At 42.1% G+C, this 12,721-nt stretch overlaps 1 protein-coding gene across 2 annotated transcripts in view; it reads left to right on the top strand.

Annotated features, from left to right (window-relative positions):
• The window catches only part of LOC118125850 (astrotactin-2), a 248,262-nt gene that overhangs the window by 30,374 nt on the left and 205,167 nt on the right, over nt 1–12,721 (top strand). For both annotated transcript variants that reach the window (XM_035184886.1, XM_035184885.1), the window contains exon 2: nt 10,715–10,902. In XM_035184886.1, coding sequence (XP_035040777.1) covers nt 10,715–10,902 — 188 coding nt within the window. The remainder of the gene's footprint in view (nt 1–10,714; nt 10,903–12,721) is intronic.

Here is a 12,721-nt window from a genome sequence, read left to right as displayed (position 1 = left end):
CACTGATTATGTTCTGTGTAAAAAAATGTTGCCTCAGCACAAAAAACACAGCAGTGAACAAGCCCCGTTGCCAAGCTTTCAGCTTCCCTATCCAGCACACTGATATGACTTTGCCACAGGCTTGATATGGAAGTCGTTAAAGGATGCACTATAGTGACCATGCTGGTATGAGCTATAAAGGTGGAGAGCAGTGCCTAGAAATCCACTTCCTGGTTGATGCTGATTAAGACTTTCATGCATGTCATCGCAGACTCTGCCAGACAGAGGATGGATCCTTTAAGCAGCTGGCGAGGTGTCAAGCTCATCGTGTCAAGGTAGACCTGTTCGGAAGAAAATATAGTGGTCACAGACTGGTTCCTCTTTACCTTCATAAAGCAGTCAGTGCCAGTGATATGACAAAAAGTATTATGGGACAAAATAACAGTCTGAGGGACACGGCAGCTTGTGTCAAGGCTCAAACGGCTGTCGGAAATCTGTCAAACTGTGCAGACTGTGATGAAAAAGTTTAAGGTATGGCTCTGGCAGCATGGAAACCAGCCTAATCTGCCTGGAGCCCACCTCATGAGCCTCGCAGGCAAAGTAGTTGACATGGCAGTGGAAAACTTCGAAGGTGTCCTATGGGAAACCCCTATCACTAGAAGGGGATGAGAATGCCAGCCTGCATCAGTGTCATCACTCCCTGACCTTTTTAGGAAGACATGAACAACCCAAGGTTCAACTTTAAGACCCTGCAGAATAGGGGTTCTGATGATGATGTTGCTGCCTCAAAATAGCCAATGGAGACAATACTGAAGAATTAATTGAAATGAATACAAAAAGAAAATCGAGTCCAGAGGGAGCAATAGAGCTTGCAGACTAAAACGTTATCCTTGATGGTGTATGCAATTACTAGAGCAGAACTTGATTTCTAATCCTGAAGCTATTCCAGGGTGAGGTTAGTGAGCAGAATCTAAAAGTCTGGCTAGACAGAGGGGAAATAACAGAGCAGACCCTGAACCAAGAGTGGGCGGTTGTTCACGGAAAAATCCCATGTGGCAACTCCTGAGAGGCAGAACCCATTATTGTATGAAATCCTTGACCAAGCAATGTAAGATTTACCACAGTCTAATGCTGGGATACGGAGTCCCAGTGGAATTCCCACAATAAATTAATCCTTGCCCAGTGTGTTTTCAGTTGGCTACGCTTAACACTTCACGGCGCTGTTGTTACAAGACCACTGATTGTTGGCGAAGGCCATTACTGCTGGCACTGGGACCAGGGCCCATGCAGGTCATCCCTGAAACCATTTAGTAACTGAGATCAGTGGTATCAAGATTGCACATCACACACAGCAGACCGTCAGGTTCATTCAAGTTTAAATTCAAAATCAATGTTCTATTTGAAACTAGCCAGACATACATAGTTGTTGATTCCTATTGATTCCCCACCCCACCAGCAGGGAATTAAAGTTTAAAGCGGAAATGTTTTGGGCCTCAATGTCATGATGCATCTAAAATCTCTGAAAATATCCTTTTCCTATCTTTACTTGACCAAGGGCCAGTGGTGCTGTGCAATATGATCCAAGCAATCAATACATATAAATGATTCTATTCTTTGTGTCCGTTTAAAGCAATGGAAACAAATCTCTCACATTGGGTTATTGTTTCCTTATACTTAACTCCTTTTAATCAGGGATGTTCTTGATGAGCTCATGGTCATTTATTACAGCCTCCCTCTTACATCTGTGTGATGAATACACTCCTGTTTCAAATGTGTGCTCTCAGCGGACCATACTCTTCTAAGCTCCATTGCTTACCAGACATTTGCAACACTTGTCAAAACTGACTGGTATCCGTCGGCTGGCCCCTCTGCAGAGCTGCATTGGTTTTATTCAGTACCAGTGCGACACCTTCACTTCACGAGTTGTAATGAGCTTTGTCGGTTGGTAGCAATATCTTCATTTTAATGTCCATTTGTGTTTTGACTCTCCTTGGCACAGAATTTGACCCGAATGCTGTAAGTGTAGTTTAACATCGCCGTGCCAATGCACCCTTCCCTTCTTATTTGACCAAGGTCTCAATTGAGGCCAAGACAAAGGATTAGTAAATCTTAATGTCTGTATTATTACACTCAAGCCTCCCACTTTGGCACCGGCAGACAACCCCCGATCAGTGGACAAGCCTTACATTATAGTAAGAGAGTCGGGCAGATGGGAAATCTGAATAGGTCTTGTTAATGGGATTGTAGCGTTGTAGAAGACGCCTATGCACTCAGCAGATAAGGGGACTGTTTATCCCGTTAATGTGTCACTTTAAATACATTAGGAGTAGGAGGGCTCTTCCTTTTTTCGTTGTTTGTCTTTTGGCTCCATGCCTCACTAATCCTGACGGAAGAGCACAATGGACAAGGCATTTATAGATCCGCACATACATTACACTTGTTGTAACTTGATTTTTAGTGGGTTAATGATCCTAATTTCCGAGGCAAACCCCCAAATTGTATTCAATATACTCCACTGTATAATAAGCTGTGGCATTTTTTGGGATGTGTATCGGTTTAGATTATTGGAAATTGAGGTGACCTTGAGCGATAATGGAGGCACTGACGCACGTATAGTGAACGGGCACATGCAATTCACTTGTTTCGCAGTGGGGCCATAAGGAAGCAGTTATTCGTTTGTTCTATTTACACTGTCACGTAATGGTTCCACAGCTCCAGGGCTCACTTCAAAACAAATACTGTTCATTTATTCATCCATTGCTTACTTTGCAGTTTTCTTTGTTGTTGTGAAAGTATGTAGGATGATGCAATTATTGTGGATGTTCTTTGTTGTTTATAGTAGTTAAGATGTATGCTTTTAGAGATGAAAGACGCATTATATGGCTGTGACTTTCACAGAACTTCTGGGATATTTATGAGGGTGGGGGGTGTGAAATATATGCTTTCTTTAAAGCACTCACTGCGACTTCCGAATACTCTTTCCACTTGTGTGTTGTGAAGTCATAAGTCACCTTCCCCTTCATGCTGGGGGCTCACCGACGGCGCCTCTGAAAATATGATTGGTTTTTCTCTGGGTGGTGGTCAGTGCGTCGTCAGAAAGCTGCCGCCGTGATTGAGCGCCGTCTGAGCGAGCGTGGGTGTGGACACCAGCGATAAGGCCTGAGTGGCACTGGCGGGGCCGCTCATTAGCTGGACACCCTTCAGAGGGCCCCACTAAGAACTTCAGGGACAAAGTTGTTCTCGCTGTTGAAATCCTGCTACATCCCTCCTGTTCCACCCCTTATTAACAAGAGCGGCTGTTTTGTTTGTCATTGCACGCGGAGCAAATGTAGGGTTCCACTGCAGCAGTCACTACTCGGGGACAGATTACGACAAACAGGGCCGTGGAGTTGGTTCCAGACACCGGGCGAAGTTTAGTCCTCACAGAAAATGGTATAAAACTGCTCTTTGGACAAATGACTTTCATTCATGAATTGCTGTAAGTTAGTGGGCAGTAAAATAATCAGTGGTGTGGCATGAGTGCCACTTGTACATTTTTGCCTTGAGAAATGTCAGGTGTAAAAGTGCATAAAGCGGCCTCTGCAGCAGGGGCGCATGTGGAGAAGGGAGGTGAAAAACAGGTCATCCACAGAAACAGGTGTTGAGTCAACAGAAATGGATCCCACAGTGCTGATTGAGCGGGGAAGTATAGCGACAACAGTCTGCAGGGCTCGGAGGTCTGAAAGGGAGAGAAAACTACAGACATCTTTTTCTTTTCGTGGATTGTTTTCCTTCACAAACTGAATGGTCGACAGAAATCCCTTTTTATATCCTGCTACATTTCCCTTTTTTCAACGTTTGGATGTGATCACTAACACGATCAGGCTTGATATGACTTTTTATTGAGGAATTCCACCAGAATTACCTTTTTTAAATTGTGGTTCTCTTGAAGTGAACGTGGGTATGGCTCATTGATGGTGAGAAAACAACATGGACCAAATTGTGATAGTGGAGATGGAACCATGAATTTCAACACAAGTGTTTTATCCAACTGCGGTTCAGGCCTGTGTAGGTAACAAAAACGTCTTGATGCATTTTTAATTGTGTTCATTTTCATTGGTCTTTATGTGAATGCCAGCGATTTCATTAGTGTTTGTAATGAGACATTAGGGTCGCATTTATTTGCATGGGTGTTAAATTAGATAGAGGATCCCTGCTTGCCTTTGTGCTTCATCCTACCTAAATATTCCATAGCTCCCATCAGATCTTAATAAATGCTAATGGCACCGTTAGCATTTTGGGAATATGGCATCCAGGCCATTTAGCAGCTAATAAAGGAGGTGTGTTGCCTCGCTACTGATTAGCATTTCCTGTTGACAGGAGGATGAACTCGAAGAGTGAAAACATGTTGAATTACCATTGTCAAAGCGGAAAGACACAGAATTTGAATGTCTAGGAGTTATGCTAATATTTTTGGACTGATAAGTCCCATTTCCCTTTCTGTCTTTCTGTTTCTCTCTGTCTTTCACTTTCACATCTCCTTTCCTGCCCTTGCTTTCATATTAGGCGGAAAACAAATGAGACCAGTGAATCCACCCTCATTCTCTCATTAGTTAATACATATTCATATGCCCAATGTCTCATCACAAGACATTCTAGCCATAGGCAGCCTTTACAATATGATTCGGTGTGCAGTCATTGGAAGACTGACACGTTATGCCATGTATGTAATGGCAGGCAGCAGAGTGCCTTAAGGGTGCCAGCTTTCATCATCGTAAATGTTGACGACACATGCTTGTTGCCGAGCTGACAAACTGTCACGGAGCTGTCAGGCTTGCACAATCACTGACTCTGCACTGCCATGATCACCTTTAAACTGATGAATGCCAACCTTTTGGGAATGTGTGTTGTTGTGTGGGCGAGCTGAGAACTGTCTATGCATGTACGTGCTTATGTTTTTCAGCTCCCAGACAATATATTCTAATGGCAAGGATTTTTGAACTCCGGCCTGCTGTCTGCCGCGCTGTTAGCTGCTGTGCAACCGTGGCAGTGATTATCCTCATCAACACACAGCCTGATTGTAGAACTGATAGTGATGATGGGGAAGATATTGTCTGGAGAAAAAATATAAGAGATGAGTGTGGTTATAGTTTGTATTTAGAGGGAAAATTCACCTCCATGAGAGAAAATTCTAGATGTGAAAGTAAGTTTATCCAAACACAGACTATCATGTCTTTATTTGGAAATAAAAGCATTGTTGATTGAATCGAAGATGTTTTCAAGTAATGCATTTTGGAGATGGTGCATTGGCATCGAGTTAGATTACGACTCTGTGGGCTCATGAGATTTTTGAAAACGACTTATTCAAATAGGTGCCAGCTGTGAATCAGAAAATATGCCTGTAATATCTTTATAGGGTTACCATGGTTTCTGTCTGTGTTAAGTGAGTTTTCAACGTTCATCATCAGTAGAGCAGCCCCAGGATTTGTTTTTGGATGACATAATTTCCAGTCTTTCTCCCGGAGGGAGTAGCTAATCCCCACTAATTCAAATGCTGAAATGTTGAAACAGTAAATATGTATTCAGTTTTAGAGTGGGTTCTACTTTTAACAAGCAACAGAGCTTTGTGCAATAAATTAGGTGTATGATATAATCAGATCATTTCACCTGTTCAGTCAGTTTCATTACACCAACACTGTTTTTTTATAATCACATAGGCTCATTACAGCCATCAGTGGCAACCGGGGTAAACACATGCTCTGCTGCTGCAGTTGGCGCTGGTCACTGCTGAGACCTGCAGTTAATGTGGGTATTAATCTTCAATTGTTCGCAAGGGGCAGCAATGGGCTTGTGACAACTATACTTGATTTGTCTTTTCTCTTTCAAGATTGTATACTTCTACAAGAAGAAAACATTAAGTGGTGTGGAAGAGGCCTAGAAAACTACAAAGTAGAGGGAGTAAGTTGAACCGTGACTGGAATTCAGGGGCTACAGCAAGTCCTTTGTCAATTGCTTATTAATCTAGCAGATATAGAGTTAACATTCATTTGGAATCGTTGGCCAATCTTTGTCAACTTGATGAATGTAGGTGTAATATTGACTTTTTTGCTCTGGTTTACTTGAGAGGGAAATATCTGGTTGTTTCTGCTCAAGTGGCTTCTCGCTAATTGGTCTGATGTTTGGTGTCTTGTTCAGCAGCTACTGGACAGTAGCTATTTAGAAATTGGCTGCTAAAAAGAGCCACCTTGTGCGAAAGGAACCAACTCACAGCAAAGCGGCAGTTAGATCAGATCTGATCAGTGTTCTGAAATTTGAAATGGCAGTGGTTATCTGTGCAAAGGAAAGCAAATAACAAAGCAGTGAAGACCTGGTTAAAGGTGAGAATCTGACTGTGCAACAGTTTGTTGGGTTCTATGATCAACGCCTTGCTAATTAAAGGGGTAGTACTTTGTGTGTTTATAGGTAACCTTTGAATCTTTGCACTGCATGTGTTTTTCTTTGCAAACAGCATGAATTTGGGATACAAGTATTGAAGGTAAGGGTTTGTTCCTGCTGTGTGGTGACTCATATCCTATCAGATATTCCACTCTGAGAGACTGTGTTCGGTAGAAATTACTTTTATTCAAGGAAAAATTTAACGGATGTAAATACAGCCAACCCAAAATGTATCTCAGCCCTTTTAGGCAAGTATTGCAAATGATGAAGAAAAAAAAAAAAGGAAGATGTTACAGAGTTACACACAAAGTGAGCACTTATATGATCACCAGCTCTTTAATAAGAGTTCTGCTCACAGTGTTTGTTCAGGAGATTTCACTTATATCTTAAGTACCTGCAGAGAGGACTTAGCAAAGAGTAAGAGGGCTTTATTCAGGATTTAGACCAAGCTTTCAGGATCTCTGTCCTGACTTTCATAAAGAAGTGACTAAACCAAGGTTTCATAATTCTTATGTCCCTGAGCTGAATCAGATTTTTCAGTAAAAGTGAAGCACGCGAAAACGTTAAAGGTTATTACACATAGATCCACACCGGCATGGCAGGCTGTGAATTATGTTTTAAAAATGGTATCCTGTCTCAAAAGTGACTATATAGAGAAGACTAAATGTGCTGTGCCATCCAGTGTGGTCAGTGATGAACAGGTGCCTGCCTCGTGTCAAAGTTAGTTATTGTTGTGTGTAGTTGTAAAAAAAAAAAACGGCCCAGATCCACACAATCCTTTTTCCGACATCCTTATTTCCAGAAATCTTACCATACAGTGTTCTTTAGCAAAATAAATTTATCATAACACATTTTTCCGATGGATTTTCACTGACTGTAATTAGTGATTGATTGCAAGGCACAAAATGAACACCTGCACAGTGGCACACAGTGTGATGCATTTGGTTTAGAAAATGGTCAGCAGTAAAAAAAACTATTTATAGGAACTGCAAAAACACTGGCATGGTCATTTGAGCAGTTTTGAATAATGTGACAGTCCCCATGTCTTCTTGTCTTAGACTAGAGATTTATGGCCGAAGTGGTGATGACACATAAAAAACACAAGTACCTCCAATGGGCAGTTTTACTCTGTAAGGGTCCAAAATGATGTTTCCCCATCTCCCTGTGATCCATGGAGACATTCTCCCTGGGTCTATGAAATGTTCATTATGTCATTCCTTTGGGTTGTCCTTGGACTCAGTTTGGGAGACACTCTACTGTTAACACCCTTGCTGGGAGCATATTCGCTTCAGTCACATTCATGCAGTATACACGTAGGCACACAGTCATGCGCATATACACATTAATAATGTTCTTCCTAATGAATTACAAGCAGACCTTGAGGCCATGGACCTATATCCCACTAACGTCTGGCTGGGTGCCCAATGACAAGCCTCACAGCACAAAAGACAAGGACACACACACCCAAACAGTCCTTTTGTCTTTGCATAGCATGCTTACTGAGTATCCTCATCTACATAAAAATAGTACAAAGGAAGGTAACAGCCCTAGAAACTCTATTAGTGTCCAATCCGTCCTTCATGTTGTTATTTCTATCACTGCAAGATTTTCTTTATAGGAAAATCACTTTAAAATTAGTCCAAGCTAAGTATCAGTGTTGTGCATAGTCAGTTATTTAATGCGAGACTGTAAGTCCTCTGCAGCCACAAGTGCTATTAATTCTGGTCCTTTGGCTTCCTCCCACAGTCCAAAAACATAGTCATGAGGGTTAGATTAATTGGAGACTGTAAATTTATTGGAGATGTGAATGTGAGCATGAACGCTTTTGTCTCTGTACGTTGACCCTGCGATTTGCTGCCGACCTGCGCAGGGTGTACCCAGCCTCTCACCGCATGTCGGCTGGGATTGGCACCAGCCCCCTCCACACTACCCTCAAAGGATGTTCGGTATAGATAATGGTTGGATGGAGTTCGAGTTGCAGCAGTTATGGGTTTCATGTACAGAAAACGGACACAGTTCTGTCTATATATTGCTCCACTTGAGCTCTGACTGTGCTGACCCATTAACTGAATTCAAACACGGTCATATATTTTACAAGATCCCTCTTTTCAACAAGTGTAGTCACTGTAATGAATATGGCAAATTCCATGTGGAATTCTAGATATTAACTTTCCTAGTTGACTATCGGAGATGAGCGCAGACTGACTAGGTCTTTCTTGGCTAATCTACTTTGGAATTACACTTGAATTTGATGGGTCTTTTAGTTTGAGATGCCGACTATCATTCGGTCATGCTCTTGTGGGAGGTCATACCCACTAACTTAGGTAGTGCAAGAAAAGGCATTCTGCGTGTAGGGTGGTAATGATAGACGCACCATTCTCCTCTATACAATTCAGTGTACCATTTTTAAGTAAAATAGCTGCGTAATATTTCTTTATACATCTGAAACGCACATACAATAAAGCAAGTAAGATAAATTCCAGGGTGAATGTGACAGGAGCACGATAAGCTCTGTTTAAAAAGGTACCGGTTGGCAGGCGGCACCTCACCGTCGGCCCAGCAGACAAAGCTTTATCTTCTGTCAAGGTGAAAGTTCAAGCAGCGAGTTTTCAGCCGACAGATTAAACGTAAAGAGTTGAATAGCCAGCAGTTAGGGCATTTAATAATTTCACACCCTACAAAATTTTATCATAAGCTGTAGTCAGCAAAACTATGTAGAACATTTCGCCGGCCAATTGCAATAAGGAGGATGTTTCAAGTGCACTTCCACAGAGTGCCGAAAAGATTTGAGATAATGTGTAAATGGATTTAGTGCTGAAATAATCGAGAGTCAGAAGATTATTTGACAATAGTTGTGATTGTTGATTATTGAATTATAAAATACCTATTAATTTATCAAGAAATTATTCCTGCTTTTCCACCTTTTATTTTAAGACAAAAATCAATATGGGGATTACACTGAAATTATAAAAAGAACACCAATATCGTCAAGTAAATGGACAAAGGAAAAGATAAAGAAAATAATTGTTTATTCCAGCGCTCTTCCTTTACTATATCAAATATTCTTACCCACAAGCTTGAGGGTTTAATTATATAAGGTATATGTACCTTATGTTATAGGTTCTGTCATTTTATGTGTGGCTGTCTGCTCTACATGCTCCCCCGCTGCACCTGAAGGCCCGTGGCACTATTGAGCTCGCACAACGCTCTGCCTGCCGCCCATGTCCCCTGACCTAGAGTCAGTGGGTTAATAACCAGCTGCAACGAAAGCCATTTGTCATTTGCTACCTGGCGCTGATAGGGGATGTCAGCAGATGTCCATGCCCTTGTCACCCAGCCTCATGACAAATACTGTATCAGGCCACACAATCTCAGGCTCCCCGAGGCTTTTCAGTACTCCTCTCCCGAAAACCACTCCCACTTAATAGCATTAGATTCTTGTGCCACGATCCATATCGGGATAAACTGGTGATCCCCTCTTGCTCTTTTTCTTTTCCCTCATAACTTGCAATTGAGTGTTTTTTATTTTTATTTTTTCAAGTTGCACGCTCCCCCCACCTCTCCTTTTGGTTTTAAATGCTACCAGTTTTCCTTTGATCTTAGATACTTAATGCCAGCACTGCCCTGGAGCTAATGGTTGCATATTGTTGTAAGATTTAGAATGATTTATGCAGATACGGAGAGGAAAGCATTTCTACAACTTAAAATGGATTTAGCTTCAGAGCCATTGTCACTTCATTGTTTATCCTATTTGTATTTTTTTTTTTTGTTGGGTCCCGTTGTCTTGCCTGACAAGAGAAATGCAAACAAATGGTTTTAGCAGGAATAAGCCTTTTTCCATCTGTTGCTCATTTTGGTGATAATTGGAGCGCTGTCTTGATTGGAATGGCAGAAACAAATTGTGATGCTTGCGGTTAATTCATTTTGAATTTGGACTAATCCCTGACTAATTCCATGGGTGAAAAGGTTGTCGTCATGAAGATTTCATCAAAGCAGCTATGCAATGCAGCAGCTTGACAGTAAGTCTTACCGAGCCAACTACACAGCAGCACAGAATTATGACAGCTTAAGAGGTCCAGCTATTCTGGAGTTCAAGGTTTCTAGTTTCAGCACGGTGGCGATGTGGGCCGAAAAAGAGCACCACACAAGAATCCTAATGCACAACAGTCACATTTGAACTGTGGTTTATTCTTGAGGCAATTTTTTGTTGGCTTTTCTTTTCCTATGTTATGTGCTTCAGCAAACACAGTTTAAATGTTAGGTTCTGGCGGATTAAATGTCGATCCCACAAACTGATACCCTCCCTCCTTCTTCTCTGCAGAGATGTCGGGCACGGGCGAAGACATTTCTCAGGTACACTGGAAGCAGCAGTGGTTGGAGAATGGGACGCTGTACTTCCACGTCTCTATGACCGAGTCCGAGCTCGTAGCTCAGACGACGCACCCCACGGCCCAGGAGCCCGCCCATGTGCTCCATGAACATATGCATCTGCTCCACATCTCAGTGATGGTAAGTTGCAAACGCTAATGCTTAACAATTGTGGATGTGCATACAAGTAGGTGTGTGAATAGATATGTGGCATGGCAACTGCATATATAAAAAAAAACACCTTGTCTGTGTGGCTGCTTTTGTTCTCACCTTCTTTCTGGAGTGTCACAACAACAATATGTGGCAGTTGAAAGTGTCGTACAGTGTCATGAATAGAATGTGTGGGTATTTTTAATCTGTACAAGGTGAGATCTCTCCAAGTGGTGATTGTCAGCCTTAAGGTCACAACAGAAAGTGGCACAACAAAACACCTCCAAGCTTATTTTCTCGGAGAATACTCACAGGTTACTGTTTCCAGACCAAGCACCAACACACTAACCAGTCATGTTTGTGCTTGTGACATAAAAACTCCCCAATCTTCTTTATCATTTACTTTAAAATGTGCCATTTAATCCCCCTGGCATCTTGTTCTTGGTACTATATATCAGTGTCTGATGAAGAGTTATTGAAGAGGTAAAATAGCTTGTTAGCTCAGTTGCTAATGAGACAATACGATTACACAATTTATACAAAAGACATATTACCATAAAATCCTGTCTAAAAACTTTGTGCAAACCATTCCTCTTTTTTTGATTTATACTTGAACAGAGGAAGTCGATTAATATTTGATGGTGCAACACAGCCCCGTCAGTGTTTCCCATTAATTACTTACACTGTGGCGGCCCGCCATCGTCTAATTTGTCCCGTAACAGCTTCATAATGATTCGAAAAGGTCAGCACTAGCAAGCACTGGCACTTTGCCCTTTGTCACTGGTGCGAAGTTGTGTCAAAGTTGAACTCAAAGTGAAACAAAAAATTGTATTGTATAGATTAGCTTTACACTTCCCGAGTATCTGGTCTTATTGATTCCATTGAGATCAATTGACTTTGCCTTGGAACTTCAGCATTTTAAATATTGGTGTTACCAGGCTTTTACTGTGATGTTCAACGTGGTCTCCCACCATCAGATATATATATAAAGGATCTATTTACTCCTCCTACTTAACTATTCATGCGGGCTGATAACCTGTCGGTCACAGTTCCAACGTGTCACTGCTCCCGTTAATCTTCCGATGTGCTGAGACACCTCAATGTGATCACGCGCTTTAGATAAGCAATGACTTATCTCCATTCTGCATAATGAGCGTGGTGTCGGTGTTTGTCCTCTCAGCTGGCTCTGAGGATTTCTCACAGGAAGCATCGTCGCTGGTGAAACTGACACACTGGCAGGAAATAATAATGACCCTCTAGACAAGAAGTCTGGTGTGGACATGTATGCTAAGCTCTACAGCTTTATCTGTGATGCACTGGTCGCTATATTACCTGTCGGTGACGGTATGGGGTTAGGGTATGGAGGAGCGTCTACATTTTGAAATATGCATGAACCTCCATTAGCAGGTGGAGCAGGACGCTGGTTAGGCAATGCTCTGTGGAGGAGTTTTCTGTATCCAAACATAAGCCTGAAGCTGTATTCATGTATGTGTATGATAAAAGTGTATAAGGATTTGCTATTGCAATACATCATAGACAATGTACACACGGTCCAATGTGGCGGTTTAGCACCCAATCTGTTTTTGACTTCTCCTACCTCACCTCTCCGTGTACAACCTACCACCTTCTCTATTTCTGTCAGTCTTCCCTCCCCCGTACGCCGTGTCCTCACTCGATCCGTCTCCGTGTTCTCACCTCGCTACCTCTTCTTTCTTTTTCACCCTGGAAACACTTTTGGTGAGACTTCCAGCGAGGAGGTGTACGTGAGGCTGGCATAACTCTATGCAGCGGAAACTTGCACAAACAAGAC

The sequence above is a fragment of the Hippoglossus stenolepis genome, chromosome 18 (genome assembly GCF_022539355.2).
Source record: "Hippoglossus stenolepis isolate QCI-W04-F060 chromosome 18, HSTE1.2, whole genome shotgun sequence".
Lineage (NCBI taxonomy): Eukaryota > Metazoa > Chordata > Actinopteri > Pleuronectiformes > Pleuronectidae > Hippoglossus > Hippoglossus stenolepis.
Note: the sequence above shows the minus strand (reverse complement) of the source record. Positions and strands in the feature narration are given on the sequence as shown.